Source organism: Streptopelia decaocto, assembly GCF_964273445.1.
Source record: "Streptopelia decaocto genome assembly, chromosome: 6".
Lineage (NCBI taxonomy): Eukaryota > Metazoa > Chordata > Aves > Columbiformes > Columbidae > Streptopelia > Streptopelia decaocto.
The window spans coordinates 59,343,819-59,364,664 of record NC_138660.1 but is presented as its reverse complement, the minus strand read 5'-3'; the positions used below and the strand labels follow the sequence as shown (position 1 = coordinate 59,364,664).

At 42.3% G+C, this 20,846-nt stretch overlaps 1 protein-coding gene across 1 annotated transcript; it reads left to right on the top strand.

The window, feature by feature from the left end:
* Window positions 1-8,591: 8,591 nt before the first annotated feature.
* On the top strand, window positions 8,592-19,494 carry LOC309441570 (5-hydroxytryptamine receptor 5A-like; the record flags this gene model as incomplete). The annotated part of the gene is made up of 2 exons (XM_082056371.1): window positions 8,592-9,374; window positions 18,119-19,494. The coding sequence occupies 2 exons, from the start codon at window positions 8,592-8,594 to the stop codon at window positions 18,449-18,451; spliced, it is 1,116 nt and encodes a 371-aa protein (XP_081912497.1). The 3' UTR covers window positions 18,452-19,494.
* Window positions 19,495-20,846: the final 1,352 nt, after the last annotated feature.

Here is a 20,846-nt window from a genome sequence, read left to right as displayed (position 1 = left end):
GATTGATTTCGGTCATGGTATCTGTATAACAAGTACAGTGTCCAACATTAAACAAAAAAAAATCTCTTATACCACATCTGGGACATGCTTAATACTGTCACTTTTAATGTGATAAAATGGTAACATTCTAGTGAAATGCTTGGTTTTCCTTCATGTTCTCTTTAAACCTAAATTTATCCATCTTGTAATGGCTAGTGTACTCTCTTATGAATATGCAAAGAAAATTAAGAAAAGCAGATGCATAAATTGGAAGCACTCAGCCCAGATAATGTTTGTTCAAATGCTCCATCACTTCAGTGCAAATTTTTGCAGTTGTATCTTGTAAGTTAGAAAATTGAATTGCTTTGTAGTCTTAATTTATCAGATCAGTGATGGGCAAAATCAAAGGTAGTACCACAGTATTGAGCCGAGCTGATGGGCACAGCCAGTGACCACCTGTCTGACCATGTGCTGTGCAGCCAGACCTGCTTGGGCTTAGAAGCAAATCAGAATTCCTGCTGCTTCTCTGTGCAGGTAAAAATCTCCTTCGTCGAGAACTGCTTTGATCACTTCTCATTGTTCTGGGAAGAGAAGGCTGACTGCTTTCCTAGCAGCTAGAGAACCTCCAGCTCTACCTCATTTTTTTTCTTTGGGAGAGCTGATGCACTACCAATTTCTGAAGTCTGATAGGAGGACAACAGAAAAACGGGTTTGGCAGGAGTCTTCACAACTCCCTGGTAATTTTGATTTGCATTTTCTTACATAGCCTAATACAAATAAATCTTTGACATAATCTCATCCAAGAGATGAAAAGACCAGATGGTATTGTTCTAGAGTAGTACTAGCCTGCCCCTCCCCGCCCCCCCCCCCCCAAAAAAAAGGAAGCGCTAACACTGTTACTTAAACATTATTAATGTATAGTGGCTGCAACAGTCTGACGTAACTACATAGTCTGCTATTTCACACTGTAATTTCCTGGTTAAGCAGAAGAGAAATTCCCAAGCTGACACTGAGCATTGAAAGAGAAGAACTTTGGCGTCCTGCCTTGTGCAGATGTAGTTACCTTTCTCTTTGTTTATGGAATCATAAATGAAAAATGGCTTGTGATGAAATATCTGTGTGTATCAGGCAGTATCTATTCTACTACAGTATTGCAAGAAGTTTAAAAGATTGTCAAACAGATTGGAAATCTAACGTTTCCTTTGCAGTTTACCCTGTTATCAATCTTGTGAGCAGTTAATAGACCTCAGCCATCAGATTCTCAAGGCTTGTCTCATAACGGTGACTGATCAGTTGGGAACTAATACCACGTGCCTTGAGAAATCGCCGTCTTTCTCTGAGAACCTTGACAAAGAAATTGGACTCTCTAAACCACTTAAGGGGGTGATCAGAACTGTCCTGCTTGAACTGAAAGATTTTTTTGACAGTTGTTGGAACAGACCCATAAAGGAGAATTCCATTGCCGAGATACTGCTCATAATCATGAAAAATCTTGCCATGATGTGAGTTTCCTGCATCGTAATGCTGCCGAGTTATGGACAAGCACAAGACTAGTCAGAAAGTGTCACCATCAAATTTTTCAAGGTGAGTATCACATTTATTGACACTGTAGAGCAAGAATAATTGAGAACCAGATAATACCTACTTAGGTCTGCTGTAAATAAGTATATTTATATTTTGGCAGTAATTAGCCTTTTTGTTTCATGTATGAGTTGATAATTTAAGTAAGCTGCCAAAGCTTTAGATACTGTAATGATTTGCTTTCAAGCCAGTACACTAAGCTCGGGGAATCAAGCTCTCACAGGAAGGGTGAAAAGGTCTACATGATTAAAAAAAACAACATTTGAGTAGAGGTCTCCAGTTTCTTCCCGCTATGAAGGAAGGCGCAGTACTGACAGGACACAGCACAGGTCTGTGACTTCTGGTTTTAGTTGTACCACTGTCCTCTTTAGGACATAGTTGTCCAGTTACTTCAATCCCCCAAAACTTAAAAGGGATTTTACAGAGATCTAAAAACCTGACAACTAGAAAAGAGCCAGTTATTAGCTCTTAAAAGGTGTGGTTTTGTTTTTTTTTTAAAAAAAAAAAAAAAAAAAAAAAACTAAAATAACAATTCTCAAGCGTAGAATCAACTGGCTAGACATACAGAAAAAAATCTGCCTCTGCTCTTGTGCCCTACCAGCTTGATTTCCTCAGGGTTTTACCTGCTTGGCTTAGCAGGGGAATTCATGCAACTGTTTCTGATGCTTTTGTTGGCTCCAGATTTATAGGAGGTGTTGAGCTGTGGCAATAAGAATCCAGCACTTTGCTTCTCAAAAATTTTCTGGCTTGCATCAAAATCATAAATACTATAATGTTGCTTGTGTCAAATCTCTTTATTGCACTGACACATAAGGAAGATACTACCTTTTTTTTTTTCTCCTTGTAGCCACCACAATAAACATTCGATATGGAGTTGTGAGGAGAGGTAGAGGAAGGATGCCATTAAAAGAATGGAAGACAAATGGAAAATCAGGGAGCTGTCTAGACACACGCTCATTTTGTTATATTGGTGTCATCCAGCTTCAGAAACTGCATGCACCTTCCCAAAAAAATCTGAGCATCCTCTACAGTCCATCTTCCCAAACACTTTTGTAAGCTACAACACTGAAAAACAGAAACAGCTACTATTTTTTTCCCAGTTGTTCAGAATTAAAAAGAAAATAATAGGCTCTGCAAAATCCTGTATAACAGTTTCAAAACCTCTTCCAAATGCTCCTGTCTGTTTTGGCTGGTATCTGAAGACGTTTAGCCGCTCAGGGTTTGCTGAGCTCCTCTGTGAGTGGTTGCAATCACCTATGAACGTTGAAAATTACAGGAATATTAAATGTGTTACTCTACATAACTAAACCTAGCGGTTCCCTCGTACGGATTGACAGACCATGTGAATTTGTAGGAGCTATTGAGTTTTCTTTATAAGCTGTGGATAAGTGTTCTTGAATTACTTTCTCATTAAGAAAACCCTCTCTGTATGGGAAAACAGAGTTGAGTAGCAGGTAAGTTCTGTGCGGCACCTTTCACTACTTGTCATTAAGAGACCTGAAAATGAATTTATGAAGGTATATAGTAATACTAATACCTACAAAATGTAATTTGAGAGCATAAATATAACCTAAAATGATACTGCTTTTTGTTAAAAAAAAAAAAAAGGCAAAAAACCCTACCATAAAGCAACTTAATATTTCCATGGAAGTTGTATTAACTGACATCTTTATATTCCTGTCTTAATTGTGGCAGAATAAGTGTTAGCCAAATGGCTTGTAGTACTATAAGGGATAATTCGTTAATACTAGAAAAAGAATCCTTGACCTGTACTAAGCCCTAGCTGCAGCTGGCCTGTAACAAAAGTATATGAAGTACTAAATGATTACTTAAACATTGTATTTTCAACTCTTTTCTGGTGCTTTGCAAGTATGTGGTACTATAACTTTATGTAAAATCTCCCTAATATTTTTGTTCCACTTTCTACAGAAATTCAGCAAGGGATTATTTATAAATAAGTAGAATAGAATAGAATAGAATAGAATAGAATAGAATAGAATAGAATAGAATAGAATAGAATAGAATAGAATAGAATAGAATAGAATAGAATAGAATAGATTAGATTTTCAGTTGGGAGGGACCTACATTGACTGTCTGCTCAAGGTGTGGCCACATCAATGCTATTTCAAGTGCGATCTAATCAATAAGGTACACAGGTTTTAATTAATCTTAAACTCATTTGAATAATTCTTTGAGTATGCTCATGAAACTTGTCTGTTCAAAAGAATTACACACATAAATAAACCACACACACACACACATTCTAGACTTGTACTCATGATAAATTCACACCAAGACCTTGCTTTACATTCACTCTACATTATAATGGCAGTGGAATTAATTAGTAGTAATAGGTGGCCCCTATGGGGAATGTTTTGTGAACACTTTGTCCAAGGGAAGAAGGCTGTTTCTACAAAACCTGAGACAAATGTGAAGAGTTGCTGCACAAGTTTGAAGTAAGTTAGACTAAGAATCAAAGGCATTTGGGCGCCACAACTGTCTCAGACACCAGTTAAAATAGAATTCAATAGATGTGGACTCGTGAGTAAGTTTGAATCTAACACTTTGAAATATTAAAATCCACAAGTAGAAAGCATGTCTTGTACCTAGTCAATAATTAAACCAGTCTGTCTCCTCAAGATTACAGGTGGTAGCAGAAACCAGTAGTCAAGGTCCAACAAACTAGATTTACTCAATTATAGATTACAGTCTATTAGTTATTGGTCTGTTGTTTTGGGAAAGGGTTGGTTTGGGTGGGTTTTTTTGTTTTATGTGGGTCCTCTAACAGGAGGAAAACATAATGTTAGCAAATCTGCTACTAAATCTCCTTTGTATTAAATTGTTTGCCTTAGCTGTATTAGGGTTTATTATCTGTTAGCATGTACACGCACACCCCAGTGGTAAATCTAATTCACGCAGGTACACAGATCTTTGCCGACTACCTCTTGTGTTAGAAAACCTTGCGATTAGTGGCTCACATCCTCATAGGTTACATAAAACTGATATTTGAATGGAGATCATTCTGTCAAAGATTTGTTCATTGTTAATAAAATCAATACTAGCTAGCATTTATGTGACATATAGATTCACCATCACATTTTCAATCATAAAAATAGGGAACCAGCTGTCAAAGGGCTTCTGAGGGTTTGTCTTCTCTTGAGCTGAAAATCTTTCTATTTATTTATCAAATTAATTGCAGGATTTATAAAAATGAGTTTGCTGAAAAATGCTTTATGAAGGAGGCTGGTTTTCCATTAAAGAGCTAGCAGAGAACAGAGGATGGAATAAAACTGCATCTACTAGAATCTCTCATAGGACTTATATCAAAAACAGAAAATGGAAAATGAGTCAAGACAGTCACATTCAGCCCCTTTGTAACGGTCTAAAAATAATCTGCTTCTATCTCTAACAGATAAAAGCAACTCCTGAAAAATGTAAAATTTATTTAAATTTTATATATTTGCTATAAAAATACCACAACACTTACATAATGAGTTGAAATTTGGTTATCTGGATGAATCATCATCCTCCAAAGTTGTTCCTAAGCAGTATTCTGTCCTTGAAAGTGCTTGAAAACCGAGAGCTGTAATGACATGGGCCTGGGAAGCTGCTGGCCGGTAAAAACAACCACTTCTTTAGCACAACTGTACAGAGAAAAGCTTCAACAGGAATTATGAGGCTGTGAGGAGGATTAAGCTAAATTAAGATCTTTCAGACTGGCAGAAAGGGAAAAAAAAGATGAGGAGACCAAGGAGATTCATTTTGATGTTGGCCACCAGAAGAGTGAGTGTTGCAGGCGGCGTTTGGTAAGGTGATAAGGACTAGGAAATATGCTTTGCAATTCCTCATCTCTGTCAGAAGCCCTTTTCTCAGCCATTCTCAGGTAACCAGGGAAAAGTGAGAAAAGTTGCAAAGGAAGATGTGAAGTATTTCTACTCTTCAACTTCTAAGTAGATTACTATTCCTTTTGTGTTTTATATCCCTCGGGCTGCTCGGCCCACAAAGCTCCAAACATCCAGATGGAACAATGAGGTTATTTTGTATTTACCACTAATTCCATCATATATCTTCAAGTCCTTAGTCACATATTTATTTGCTTATTTTAAGAGCAATGAAACAGCTGGTGATATCTTCCGAGGATACACACTGCTGTACTTTGTTGAGAGAAGACACTGTGAAGATGCAGACTCTAGTTTAAGTCATTGAAGAGTATCAGTGAATCAAACAGGATTTTCATTGTTTTCATTTCACTTTGACAGGACAACTACTTGTAACACTAACTACATAAAAGTAAACTAGGTCCTTTAGAAAATGTATTTTTGTTTTGTCTGTTTCTTTGGGTTGTCTTTGGTTGGTTGGGTTTTGTTTGTTTTGGTTTTGGTTGGTTGTTTTTAATCATTTCATGCAATATTTACTTTCTTTTCTGTTATTTACAATACATTAATACCTGCAAGTCTCCTCATTTTTTAAAATTCCCTCTTCTCTTTTCCAAAGCATGCCCTGGTTTCCAAGACACTGTAACGTGTTGCCATAGCAATCTTTGAGGAGCACTAAGCCTTTGCATTCACAGGACAAGCAGCAGTAGGGTAATTATCAAGAAAGAATAAATCCCTTTGAGACTTATTCAAGCCTCTGTATCGCAGGACTAGGTTATTTCAGCCCAGTGGGAGGAAGAAGTGGGAGATTTCAATGCATTTGATGTGTGAATGGGAATGTGACTATCTGGATGTGGCACATAACATACACATAATAAGCAAGAGTAGAGGGATGGACTCATGGCTTCTAGGAAAGTAAGACTTTGAGATCATGGGCAGCTTTAATGGTGCCCCACACAGAGTCTGCAACTCACACATGAAGTAACTTCACATCAGAAAAAGCCTCAATTCCTGCAGCAGCAAACTGGCCCATTTGGGCCCCTAAACATGAAACTTCTGCAGTTAGTCTGAGTCCTGTATTCTTTGTTTACAAGTCTTTCTTTCATAGCTGAGTTATTCAAATTGTGACAAGATTCTTGTATTCCTTTATTAAGTTCATAGAATCGGACTGACAAATGTTGAAACATTTAGAAGTTAAAGGGCTTTTTTAAACTGGGTTTGGGTGCCTTTTAGAGGAATGAAGTGTTGTTCAGTAATTCTTTTGCTGCCATTTTAAAAGTGGCATTAACTAACGAGAAGAGACACAAATTAGAAAAGAGCAATATAAAGACAAAGCATGCAAAGCTTCTTGTGAAGCAGTCACACGCTGTTTGCCATCTCCAACAAATTTTTACTAGTGTCCTATTGTTTCAGATACTGCTTTAGGCTTAACTTGCAGCAGTGTTGCAAAAAGGCTTTTCTTTATAAGCTCCGTCAGATTCTGCCTATTGGAAGCTCAGGTGGCAAAATGCAAGACATTTAGCACTCAGAAGTCCTTCTAATCATAAAAGCTGATAAGTAATGCAGATAATTTACTCTTTGCTGCTAGCTAACACTAGAGCGCTTGTTAGGAAAGGAAAAACTAACATAAAACTAAAAAGCCTGGGAAATAATTTTTTGCTTTATTGTTCATGTGGTGAGTGAAGCAGCATCCAAAAGTTAACCAAACAAAATAGCCTGATTTATTCTGATTATTCTGTCTCTGTCTTCTGTAATATTTCATCGTTGCACCAGCTTTTGAAGTTGGGCCCTCTGAGTAAAGCCAGTTGGACCCTGCCTGCTCTGGGTAACATAGTGGTGCTGTGAGAGGTTTGTGCTTTGTCAGATGATGCTGTTTCTTCAATGAATGTGAATGCAAGTGAAGAACACTGATTTGAGCAGCATGCATTTAGATGGGACTATTCTCACCCCCAAAATATTCCTCCTCTACCTCAAAAATGAACAACCAACCTCCTGTCCCCAAACTCTGCTTTGTCACAGCCTGTGATTGTAGATGTGCTATTTGCAAGGAAACAAATGTCACTGATCTTTGATCTTATGTTCATCGTCAACATTTGATCAATTTCCAACACCTTTGGAGAGCTCCTGACAGCACCGTATGACCTGGTAAGGGAAAAGAGTCTGTGTTTTGTCCAGCAACTCCAATTGAAATTGTGCTGGCAATGGTCTAAGTGGGTGGAAATGCTTATTATAGGTTGTAAAAGGATCCCAGGAATAAAATCATGCTGGGATAAAGAGTACTTCCCAAAGACCTTCGATACAACCCACTAAGCACACCTTAAATAGAATACCCAGGTTATGATCCTGTTGCAGTACTTGTCACCATTTTCTAGTCAGGAGGTGACAAGGCTCCATGTCTCCTTCTCCATGTCTCGCCATGTCTCCATCACCCTGTTAACATCCACTACAGGCTTTAAAAGACGTTGTGTAAAAGGTTTAAAATTATTTTTGAAACACCCCAATTTTGAGGATAGTGACTGCAAGGAGCGGGGAGGCAGCCGTCTTTTCAGAGGCCTTAGTAAAGAGACCATAAAACTGCCCCAAAACTGACGTAAAGGTGATGTTCCCGGCCACTTGAAAATTTAAGAGATTTTCAGCGATGCTTTCTTTTTTTTTAAAACTGGAAAATAAAAGATCAATTTAAATGCTCTAGACTGGAAATAGCTCGTGTTCAGCACTAACACCGTCACTCACCTTGCGGGCGGTGCTCGGCGCCCCGGGGGCAGCGCTCAGAGGAACATGGCGGGCGGGGCCGTGAGGAGCCGCGGCTGTCCGGCCGCCCCACGGGGGCCGTGGGGAGAACCCAGCGCAGGCGGCGCCGCTCCCCGCACCGCAAGTGCTCCATACCGCCCCCGAGGCGGCCGCTGGGGCGGGGCAGGAGCGGCGGTGCCGCCCTCGCCGCGGTCCCGCCGAGCCTGTTCGCCAGTTCGGCGGCGCCGCAGCCGCTCGCTATGGGCGTGAGGAGCGGCGGGCGCGGGCTGCGCTGAGGCGGCGGCACATGGCGGGCGGCCGCTGAGCGCCGGCCCGGGGCGGGCTCCCACCGCCGGCAGCGGGGCTGGGGACGGGGAAGGGGGAGAGCGCCCGTGTGCAGCGAGGGGCTGTGTCCCTATGCCAGGCATGGCGGAGACCCTGAGTCCCTGCACCCCGCGGGGCCAGTGTCAGGCCAACATGGGTGCAAACACCTCCTCAGCCAACGTGGGCACCAACGCCTCTTCGGCTGCCTCTGCGCTGGTGGGCGGCAGCACGTGGAGGGGCTGGGAGCCCTTCTCCATCTTCACCATCCTCATCCTCACCCTGCTGGTGCTCCTGACTGTGGCCACCTTCCTCTGGAACCTGCTGGTGCTGGCGACCATCCTGCGAGTGAAGGCTTTCCACCGGGTGCCCCACAACCTCGTGGCCTCCATGGCGGTGTCGGACGTGCTGGTGGCCGCCCTGGTGATGCCGCTGAGCTTGGTGAAGGAGCTGTCGGCCGGGCGGCGGTGGCGGCTGGGCCGGGAGCTGTGCCTCGTGTGGGTCTGCTTCGACGTGCTGTGCTGCACGGCCAGCATCTGGAACGTGACGGCCATCGCCCTGGACCGCTACTGGTCCATCACCCGCCACCTGGACTACACGCTGCTCACCCGCCGCCGCATCTCCAACGTCATGATTGCGCTCACCTGGGTGCTCTCCGCTGCCATCTCCCTCGCCCCCCTTTTCGGCTGGGGGGAGACCTACAGCCCCGAGCAGGAGCGCTGCCAGGTCAGCCAGGAACCCTCCTACGCCATCGTCTCCACCGGCGGGGCTTTCTACCTGCCCCTCTGCGTGGTGCTCTTCGTCTACTGGAAGATCTACAAAGCGGCCAAGTTCCGCGTGGGAGGCCGCAGGAGGAACGCCGTGGTGCCGCTGCCCGAGGCTGCCCAGGTAAGGGTGGGGTGCGGGGAAGGGTCCCCACTGTCCCCCCCAGGCACCTGTGCTCTTGTGTCTTGTCTGTCACCCCTGCATGGGTGGTTTCAGCACAGTGAGAGAACTGAGATTGTGCCCTGGGGCTCTCGTGTGAATTTAGCTGTGCTACAGACTAGACATGAGCCATAGTTAGACAGTCCAGAAGTGCCACTCTTGGAGAAGAGTTTTATTCCTTTTTCTTTTAAAAAATGTGCTATAAGTGGCAGGTGCATTCACTGCCAGTCTCAAGAGCCATTTAGAAATCATCTCTTTAGTTTGAATTTACCATTCCTTGGGGTTTTTTTTCCCCCCTGTATCTTTTGACGGTGGTGTTGGGGTAAACGAAGACATAAACAGATCCCCATGTTGTGTACAGAGTAAATGTGTGCACTTTTATCTGCCAGCACAGACTTTGTGTGGGGTCTATCGCTGTCTGAATAGATTTTAATAAGCAGATTATACACTTTATTTATGTGCTTGGGCTATTTTACCTTCAGTATAGGGAATGTACTGCTCGCTGCATAGTACTGAAGCAATGAGTAATGGTTTCTGTTTTTAAATTACTATCTATCTTAAAAACCATCTCCTCCTTCTTCTTACCCCGAACATTGCCTGTAATCCCGCAAAGCCCTGTTCATGGGGGACACCTCATTCATTCTGGGGACACAACTTGTTAAAGGGAAGGCTGTCACCCTGCAGAAGGGTTGGAGTCGGCCCCTTCTGTCCTGTTAAGTTAGGGTCTCTGCGTGATGATGCTGTTACCCCTGCCATGTCACCAAGGTGCTCGGTAGTATTCTCTGTAAACTCTGCTTTCTGTCACATACTCTTACTCTCACACCTGTCTGTGAAAATGATTCTTTAACAGTGTGGTTTTGTAATTGCATGTTGTACTTGGTAAGTCCAGTCCCTTCTCAGTGACAAAAGTTAAGTTGTGACAATTAGTTAGAAACACATAAAGAGACATGGAACATTTTCTGTTCAACTTGGGCTAAACCTTCAGAGCCTCACTCCTCTGCTAAATCCCTCTAACTTTCGTTTGGAGTCATGGTAAGAAACATGTTATTATGGTCATGAATAAAAGTCTGTAGATTGTTTCCCCTGATTCTAGCAAGAGATAACAGCACTGGCAATTATAGGCAGTCAGACTTGCAGATTTGTGTCCTGAAGTTTTGAAGATGTTTACAATATAAACTGATCTATGAAGCTGTCTTCTCTGCAAAAGCAGAAAATGTGTTAGAAAAGGAGAATGTCTCCACTAGTGGCATTTTTTCCCCCCTGTGGCCTTCATCCCCTTGTTTGCACCTAATTTATTTCCAAGTTGTTATAAGTATGATGGATGTATTGCTTGTAGTTAATCTTTCCAAGCACAAAAGCTAACTGAATATTTACAGTGGTTTTGCATGCCTTACCTTTTACATACACACATACTCATACAGACTGGTTGGAATCTAAAATTTTGGGAAGCTAAATGAGCTGACGCGTTGCTGCTTAAATTTTAGCCTGTTCAGAGACACATTGTTGGTATGTCAGTTTCAACAAGAAAAAGTCTGGCTCCTAATTGTCATAGTTCTGTCTGCAAAAGCTCCTGCGTGGGCACAGCTGGGCTGGCAGGTAGGTGCTTTTTGCTGATGCAGTGTCTAGGAACTGGTTTAGGCTGTACTGACAAAAGAGCTCCTGCCACTGTGAGCTGAATACTCATTTTGGAGGGATTGCCAGTATAAAACTATTGCAATACCAGCACATGCTCAAGCCAGTAGTTCTTCATATTCCTTATATTGGTTGTGATTGACATATTAACTTCTTTTATAACAGTGATTCTTGCATCTGCAGTTGGTAAGTTGTGGTAACCCTCCCCATTGTCCCAGCACCTTTATTTGCTGACTTAGGACAGTTTTGTGATTCACATGCACATCTTTACTCAGCATCTAAAGGGAGAGCTGATGCCCAGCTGCATGTGTATACGTGAAATAAACCTGTGGATCAAGGGAGCCGTCATTCACGGTATGTTTTTGCAAGTTAAGAGACTGAGACTTATTCACTTTTACCCTGATCCCATTTAAGCTTATAGGAGCAGGATCCATCATGTTCAAAGAAACAGCGGCAGTTCCCCAGTGAATTCTGGAAAAGAATCATCAGGTACATCACTACTGTTCCTTTGCCAAAACTGATTTGTTTTTTAAGAAGCCAACACAAAGATAATGTTGCCAGGGTAAGTGGCAAACCTAGGAAGGTGATCCAGCTTTGCTCTTCACACCCAGGGGTAATTAGGTGTGTAATTAGTGTCAGCCCTGTCCGCTCTGATGGGGCAAATTCTGTTCAACCTCTCTTGTTTTGCTCATCAATTCACTCTAATTTTCTGTTTCTTTCTCACCTAATGTCTGTCTTTCATCCCCCCCCTGTCTGAGAATGTTCACCCTGCAACGCTTTTCTTTTGTCACTCTCACTCTGGGTGTGAAGTGCCCTCTATATCTACGCCAGTTCTCACCCCAGATGTCCTGTGCTACTTGATCGCGGTAACGTTAGAGCAGCTTTCTGCAGCTGATGCCAAAAGCTGGCAGTGCTTCCCAGGCTAGAGGCAAGCAGAAGCAGCAGTGATCCCTGCTGGGAGACAGGGCTGTGTTGTGCCCAGCAATCAGCTGTCAGTGCTGAGTTGGAACTGTGTGCCAGGGCTGTGGTTTGTGGCCTGAGGTATACCCAGCAGTGTAGCTGGTTAATACTAGCAAGTTAATTTAAGCAGGAAAATATATGAGGTCATAGTATTCATATGCCAGTAGAAATGCCTTGAAGAAACTGATGCACCAAGTGGAACAATTATGCTGATACCTTGATGTTTTTGTGCAGTGATTTTCAGCCAACAGAGACAGGTGCCAAAGTGCTTTGCAGGTTGCCCCTGTGCTGATGTATATATATATTTATATAGAGAGAGTGCAGTTGTCTTTGAGCTGAGAGCTGGCATACGTTTGTTATGTTTCTATACGCTTATAGAAGTACAGAGTAGAGTAGTTACAAAATAACTATTTTGAGTAACTTTTGGTTAAAATTTTACTTGTGTTTTTGAAAAACACTTTTTAAAGTCTGAAAAAACTTCAGGTGAGGGAGATGGACATGTAACATCTGAGGTCTTTCTAGTTTTAATGACAGCTTGTTTCTTACTTTCCCTTGAAACAAAAAAAAAAGCAAAATTGGAACTCTTAAATAAGGCTAGTGCTTTTATAATTATTTGTTTGCTAATAATGAAACTCCTTAAAAGTGAATTCTACAGTCAATACTGATGTCAGTGAACATGTAAAAATCCTAGTGATGTAGCATCACTGACAGCTATATTGTCACACTTTGTTGACAGTAGGTAATAATTCCCTCTGTAAATAGCCCAATTGAAATAAATTAGACTGCTTGAAAACCAGCAGATACTTTTAAATCAATGAAGTCACATGTAGCCTAGGTTTTGCCCAGCAAGAACAAGGATGGCAGAATCTGAATGTCAGGTTTACTTGCATGTAGCAATTACAGTGTCAGGATTAAATCTCCATGTGAGGAGTTAAAAATCAAGTTCTCTTGAGGGTTGGTTTTTTGTTGTTTTGTTTTTGTCTTTCTCCTGTCTCAAAGTGATTAGGTCTGACCCAAGCTTTATCAGTTTTGTGAGAGTCCTTCCCATTACTTAGTATCAAGCCCCGGAGGTCCAACAGTGCAGTGCTGTTCTGCACCTTGGACCATTCAGCCTCTCCAACCCACATAACCAGTCACGACAATACGGGAGAGAAAACAGATTCTCCTTCTCTGAAGAAGTCACGGGCCTTCTATTTCTTATTTCTACCTCTGTACAAGCAGATGGGTCAGGAAACAAAGTGCAACTCTCTGCAAGAGTGGCAGAAGATACCAGATAGGAGAAAGGTGAGACAGGAAGCAAAACAGAGTGGCAGAGTTTCCTGGGAGAAATGCAGAACTATTCGTGTTTACAGCAAAAGAAAAGACCTGAGAGAAAGCAGGTGTTCTTTTCCCTATCAGATGTACTGTTTGTCATATTGGTGGAGCATCCAAGAAAGTGTAGACATTCCTGTGTTTTGATCCTTTGTTGTGCATTTCAGTTTCTTATGTTCTTGTTCAAAGAACAGGAAATGTGCCAAAGCTGTGCTGAGGCAGTAATGATTTTTTTCTTTGCTGGATCACATTGTAACAGGCAAAACTCCGAATTTGTGGTAGTAAGCCAGATTTGATTGATGTTTATTATCTTCACTGTTGTTTAAATCAGAAGTTACTGTAGACCCTGGAGGTATAGTACAAACACATACACAGTACCTGCCATGAAGGACCAGTAATAACAATCATTAAAGCTCTACGAAACATTTCAAATGAAGGGATTTCATCAGAAGCTCCTTGGTGGCATGTTTTTTGTAGCGCTGTTAGGAACACAGAACTTGGGAACGTACAGCTCTAGGAACATACAGCCACTCAATACTAGTAATTTCCTGGGGACAGACAAACAACAGAAGTGGCATTGAACTGTAACTGCTGCTTAAGAAGCAGAAGAATGAATCTGAAACTAAACCAAACTCCTTTGTGTCTGTAGAAGAATTTGTATTTGAGAGCTCTTTTCCTTCATTTAATTCTATGACACTCTCACTGGAAAGCAGCTGTCTCTGCACTTCTCAGAGCCTGTTGTCCTGGAAATAGCTGGTGTCACAAATTCAGAACCTAATTCTGGCCTTAGAGGAGCAGTCCTTTCATACCAGCATCTTTCCCTGCTGCTTCTGACTTGCAGAGGGAAGGAAGTCTGTGCCCAAGGCAGAGTGTGCTGCCAGCCGCTGAGCGAGAACAGCATGTGACACTGTGCAGAGATGCTCACATATGAAAGATGTCCCCGGGATAAGCTGGGACATCTTCATGGATTGTTTTAATTTACAGTCTGTGACCCCTGTACAGCACAGCCTGCTTGTTAGCACTTACCAGTAGGCCCAAAATGGGGGGAAAGGTTTTATATTGGCCTTGTCCTTTGTTTCATGTCGCACAGGGAAAATGGTCACATATCGTGATTTATGTTAGAAACTGGAGTAATGTACAGCCTCCAGGACTGGCACTGGAAACTGCAGATTTGGTATAGTCAGATGTGTTTAGTTCAAGAAAATCACAACTGGCAGGGCTGGGAAGCAGCCACATAATCTTTTTGGCCTGTGCTTTTGTTCAGACAGTGCCAAATTACAGTGGATTACCCCATGCCCATGTAAGGGGGGAATCCTGCAGCATGGTTCCCCTGCCAGCACCATGTACTGCAACAGCATTTGCCTACAGTTTACTTTCCATGTACTTCGTGTGGGTTGGCTCATACCAAACAGCCTTGACAACGTTGTCTTGGGGGCTGATAGCTGTAGCAAGGATAATCTTGTACCAACCAGGCCAGGAAGATGAGTCAGGTCTGCAGCAAATCATAAAGAGAGCAATGAAAATAATTTGAAATTATAATGAAAGGTTGGACTTCCCCAGCTTTGTAGTTGGCGTTGATACATATTTTCTGATATGAACAGCACTTCAGATTAAATCCATGTTTAATTTTAAAAATCTAGTGGACTTGGCTCTTGATCAATCGGTCCCCACAGCAGGGATGAGATGCTGGCAGTCCTTGTAGCAGGTGTATGTGGTGACCAGGCAGGGAAGGAGCACAGGATGGAAAAGCTGATGCATTCACAGGGGCACTGAGTAGAAACCCTCTGTAAAGTCCGGTCCCTCTCATGATGGTGGAGAGCCAACTGAGGGAGGGTTGTTTGTAGCTTATGTGGCTTTCACACAGCTGCCAAGGTTTAAAGGAAAGGGGTTGTCAGGTGTTGGAACAGGCTGCCCAGGGAAATGGTGGAGTCACCATCCCTGGAGGTGTTTAAAAGGCTTTTAGATGAGGTTCTTAGGGACATGGTTTAGTGCTAGAGTTAGGTTGTGGTTGGACTCGATGATCCTGAGGGTTTCTTCCAACTGAAATTATTCTATGATTCTGTGATTCTAAATCCTTCTCTAAGTCCTGTTGAAGATACAGGCTGAAAGACCTTTTTGAGCAGGGATACTAGTTGTGTTTTCAAGAACACCTTGTGTATCCTTTTCAAAGGATTTCTTAGGGAAAAATGACGCAAAATATCTCCAGTCTGCCAGGGATATTCACACAGTTTACTTAATGAAAGGTTCCATGGGAGATCCCATTACTTTTCCTAAAGCACCAGGCTGCTATTTGCACTTTTATTATTATTACTGTTATTACAACATTAATCAGAAGTCCTAGGCAGAAATAGTCAAAAATTAATTGAAACAACAACAACATATATAACGACAGAGAAAGTAGCAATTATGTAGATAGGAAGACAACTGCTGTCCTGTAATTTACAAAGATGCCATGATATGTTTTTACTTGCTGTTTATTATTCAGAGGCCTGATCTAACAACCAGTGGAGTTTGTGGAAATTCCTCTAATTTCAGTTGGGGCTTGACCAGGCTGTAAATGTGTGCTTCATTAGGGAAAACACCAGAGGACTGTGGTACCTTCTGTCAAAATAAATAACTTTTTCTCACAATATGAAAATAAGTGGTAAGATTCCCTACTAGTAAATTCTGCAGTTGTCACAAGCCTTCTAAAACCTGAAGTACTGAAAAAGGTCTGATTTGATGATGGCACACTGCAAGCTCTATCTTTCAAGTAAGAGTTGAATGTTAAATGTCGCAGCAAACTATGCCCAGTGTTAGTGACAAAGTCCTTTGTGTGGCTCTTCCCAAGAGGCATATTTATGTAGCTATTCCTTAGGGCCAAGATGTAATCTTTCAGGGTTGCTTGTCACAAATTTGTCCTCGTGCCATACATTCGTCCCTTTTTGCAGAGTGTGATTAAGGATGTGCAGAGCAAGTCCTTCTGCAGACAAATGGTATGATCCTTGCTACATGAGGGGTGTCCCATTTTAATTGTCAGGACAGATGTCATTTTCATTTTCCTCCATTATTTGCCTGTGCCCATAATTTGCTACTCTTACATTCTGCAGCCGTGTCTCATGTCTGAGGCTGAAGCCAGGGATATCCATCTTGAAGAGTGATTGTGTAGTCATTGCCAGTGTTTCCGTCTCTGAGTTACTCTGCTCATATTAAACAGCGGCTCTCCATCTATTATAAAGCTTGCACAAAGGTGGCACACGCCTGTGGAATATGTAGCTAATTTAACAACAAGCCATCTTTGGAGTGGTGTCAAGGTCTTGCAGTGCCTGTGGATTAGCACTTAGGCAAATTGTAGAGCCTCAGGTTGCATCCTTGAACTATTTATTTTATTGCGCTGTCTTCATAACTGTAGTGCCTAGAAGAACCTTAAACTCACAGATACCTTAATCTGCAGATTAAAATCACAAGGGAGTATAATATTTTTCTGGATAGATTCTAAGCACACCAATAACTTGTGTCCAGAGCTGTTTGCCGTAGTCCCGCTGCCTCCCAGAGCTCTGGGCTGTACCCACTGTGCAGATGAACATCTTGCCCTGAGAGAGGAGGCAAGAGCTGATGTTTTCCTCTCTCCTGTGTAACTTCTGTTGAAGCCAGAGTTTGAACTGAAGGCTGATTGAAATGGAGCTTTTCTGGCAACAGAGTACTTTTTGGGAGAATACCAAGTAGATCTGAGTGAAATAAAGGGCAGCTGACAGAAGAGAGAAAATGAGGACCAGAAAACGCTGCTTCTCCAGCAAAGCTTTTCTTTGATTACTACCAGAGTATTTTATAAGCTAATTCAAAATGGTAGCACAGTACCTGGGGATACGTCATTCCAGGTGCTCCCTTATGCTCCCACTATCATATGCGGTGTTGGCACTGTGGCCAGACTGCAGCTGGTGCGATACGCTGCTCTGTCCCTCTCCAGGAGGGAGAAGTGCCTGTGATGAGGTAGCTTCTGTCAAGGAAGAGCAGAAGGTACATGTGTTCTGTCTTTCATAAGGGACTCCTCTTGATGGGTTTGCTTTCCACTGAAATACTTCAAAAGTATCAATTTTATTTCGGACATTTATTATTTGGGGGGAGGGATAATGAAATATTGGCATTTTCCATAGATCAGGCACATTTCTTAAAACTTTCCTTTAATTGAAATCCCGTTCTTTCATTTTAAAAGGTTCTGATGGAAATTTTTTCCCGAATATATAGCTGAGTTTTTTGGGGGCATGTTCTTCCCCTTCTGCAGAACAAGTGGTAGTGCCAAGCTCCCGCACCCACCAGGGATGAGATTTTGAGCTGAAGAATATAGCTTTATCTTGTCAAAGAGCAAGGCATTTGTTGCAGATCCCTCCCTAATACCTTAGGGAAATGACCCAAAGGGCCTGCAATGGAGTGAAATTAATTTATGATTCAGGCTGGAGAAACTGTGAAGCAGTGTACAAGAGCCTGGATTAGGAATGGGCAGAAGGCACGTGCCCTTGTTATCCTTCCTTTTTCCCACTAGGTATCAAGGCATCTAATAAAACAAAATGAAAAAGAATGCCTACAAAATACATGGCATCAGTTACTCTTTATTTAGCTCTGTTTGTCAGTCACAGTCAACAGCTTTTCCAACATAATGAGAAGTCTGGTAATTTTGGCACTCTGGGGTATTTTCATTCTTTTAGCATGGAAGGAACAGAGTTGGGGCCTTTTGTGGTAGGTGCACAGATGTCGTGCTGTCATTTAAAAGTAATACTTCACTCAAACAAATTGTCTTGGTAAGAATCCATGTTTGCTTTTGTTTTGAGGTGAAGGAAGCTTCGCGTGAACCACAGATGGTGTTTACAGCTCGTCATGCAGCTATCACCTTCCAGACAGATGGAGAAACATGGAGAGAACAGAAAGAGAAAAAGGCAGCTCTGATGGTTGGCATCTTAATTGGAGTTTTCGTACTGTGCTGGATCCCTTTCTTCATCACAGAATTAGTAAGTCCCCTCTGTTCCTGCAACATCCCACCCGTCTGGAAAAGCATCTTTCTTTGGCTTGGCTACTCCAATTCTTTCTTTAATCCTCTCATTTATACAGCATTTAACAAAAATTACAACAATGCCTTCAAGAACCTTTTTGTAAAGCAGAGATAAAAGGGGACACAGGAGACAATTATTATTGCATAACACAGAGATTTCTTGAGGAAAACACGCCTGGGATATGTACAGTTTTCATGTGCAAGAGCTACTTGAGGGGATTTAGGAACAATGAAGAAGAAGATGGAACATGTTTGGAGATAAACCAGTTTACAGTTCCCCCTTGGAAACACATATATGCTGCTCCAGGGTTTGGCAAAGAAGATGGAAGCAGTGAATCCCTCTCGCCTGCTCTTTGAATGAACACGTGCTCAGATCTGCAAGGGAAGGGCTGTAGGTGTCTGACACCATGACCGGCAGATCTAACTGAACTGATCTCATCTAACCAGCTGCAGGTGCCATTCTGTGGTTCACTCATCATTAGCAAAGGCACCAGTGGGAACTGCTAATTGAGAAATACTGAAATGTTTGTGATATGGGCAGGATACTGGCTTCCTTTTTGAGATTTATCTGGAAGGGAATAAACATGCTGTATTCAATCAGTTGTTGAATTGGTGTGAAATTAAAATGGATGACTCAGCAACTCAAAACCACACCCTCATATGATTGAAGGGCTGTGTGTTTTCTAGCAAGCAGCAGTCCTGGATGGGAAGTCTTGGGAAATAAGGTCAGTTATGGGGGTTAAGTGAATTTTTAGAGCTAAGTGTAAAATAATTCAAGAACGTACTCACACCACTTGCACAGGAGGAGGAGGACCTACCGTGGAGTGTTCACCTGCATTGTATTCTCTCACTCTGCAGGCCTCAGGCTGTCCATGTTTTCTGAAAGCCAGGTGAACTCCAGATAGACACCTGATTGCTTCAAGAAGGACCGTGTACATTATTATTTCATTCTAGCATAAAACTAAGTGTGCATTTGTGTTACAAACACCAAAGAGGCTGTTTTCAATCACCAGGTTTGCTGGCAGCAAGACAGTGCCACTTGACAGCAGTAGGTAAGGATCTGCACTCTCTGGGGTCCTTGCACCATAAAGGTTGTGCTCATCACCCTATGTGACTAAATTCCACAATTTGTCAGCCTGCATCAACTTTATCCTACTATAACAAAGGATATTGATGCCATCAGGTCTAAGTGACTCCAAAACCTCCAGAGTGACTCAAACCCAAGCCTAAAATTGTTTTTTTCCAAGATCTAACAGCTCTGTTCCAACAATATATACATAAATAAGTTAAAAGATATTTCCATGCATACTGCTCAGTCTGTCTCTCTCCCTCTTTGTTCCTCTAATGGGTTTTACTTCCTCCTCTTCCCCAAGGGGTGATGCTGACAGTACCTCTGAGTATTTCTGGCATGGCAGCTTTGTACTGTCACAAAGTCCCAGCACCATCCCCCACTGCCTCCTAAAGCTTCTTTAGGTACCATAAGGGCAAGACATCACAGCTCTGGTGGGTCTGGGCAGAATTGCAGGTCCTTTTGAAGCTGAGGTTTGACCTTTTACACTCCCTTTCTCTGCCAGTTTTTTGTTTTCTGATGCTTAAGCAACCCTTTGATTCAAAGCGTACTCCCAGGCAAACCACACAAAACCGCACAGAATGACTTAAAACTCACGAATTGCAGCTCCAACACTATACACCACTGGCATCTTGATCTCACCACACTGCTTCACACTTGGCCTAATCTCTGACAGTTACCAAGCTAATGGGCATCACATTGATGGAAGTCCTGACCATGAAGCTCCTACCAGAGCCTTGGTATCCCGGTGTTCTCTCAGGCCACAGCAGCTCAGCTCAGTGTTTCCCCCAGCTTGGGACTGACATACTTAACAGCCACGTCAGAGAGGTACTATCAAGTCTCTTGTATTCTGAAAAACAGAAAAATGATGCAACTTTTACTTGTTTAACTGTAAAGCAGAGTTTACTGCAGTGAAGCCTAAAATGATTCATGTAGCTGGTGATGTCAGTTTGCACTTAGTGTCAGGTATATGGGCAACTTAGACCAAGGCAAGTTCCAGCACCTTTCTAAATAAGTAATTTTAACAAATGCTGTCAAGGCGTGCGTCCCTCCAGTGTTTCATCTCATGGGTAGAGTGGCTGGTGAGATCAGGTGCTGCTGCACTTCACACCCTGCAGTACTGTGAAATTCCAGTAGGACCTGCTGTGTCTGCAGCCACAGCCACCTGTGTACCTTAAGTACTTGCAGAGGATGCTACTTCTCTCGATTTCCGTAGGAATTAAGAAATTTTAATAGCCCAGAATTTCAAACAATTGTTATATAGTGGCTCTGACTTTTAAATGCCAACTTCAATAACTCCCTTGTGAATCTCAATTGCCTGTATTTGGAATAGCTACCGTTCAGACTAGTGTTTGGAGGTTTAGTTAAACTGGAATGAAGACACATATGTAAGAGTATAAAAGTTACTAAACCCTGCAGGCCTTATTTGGAACCATTGATA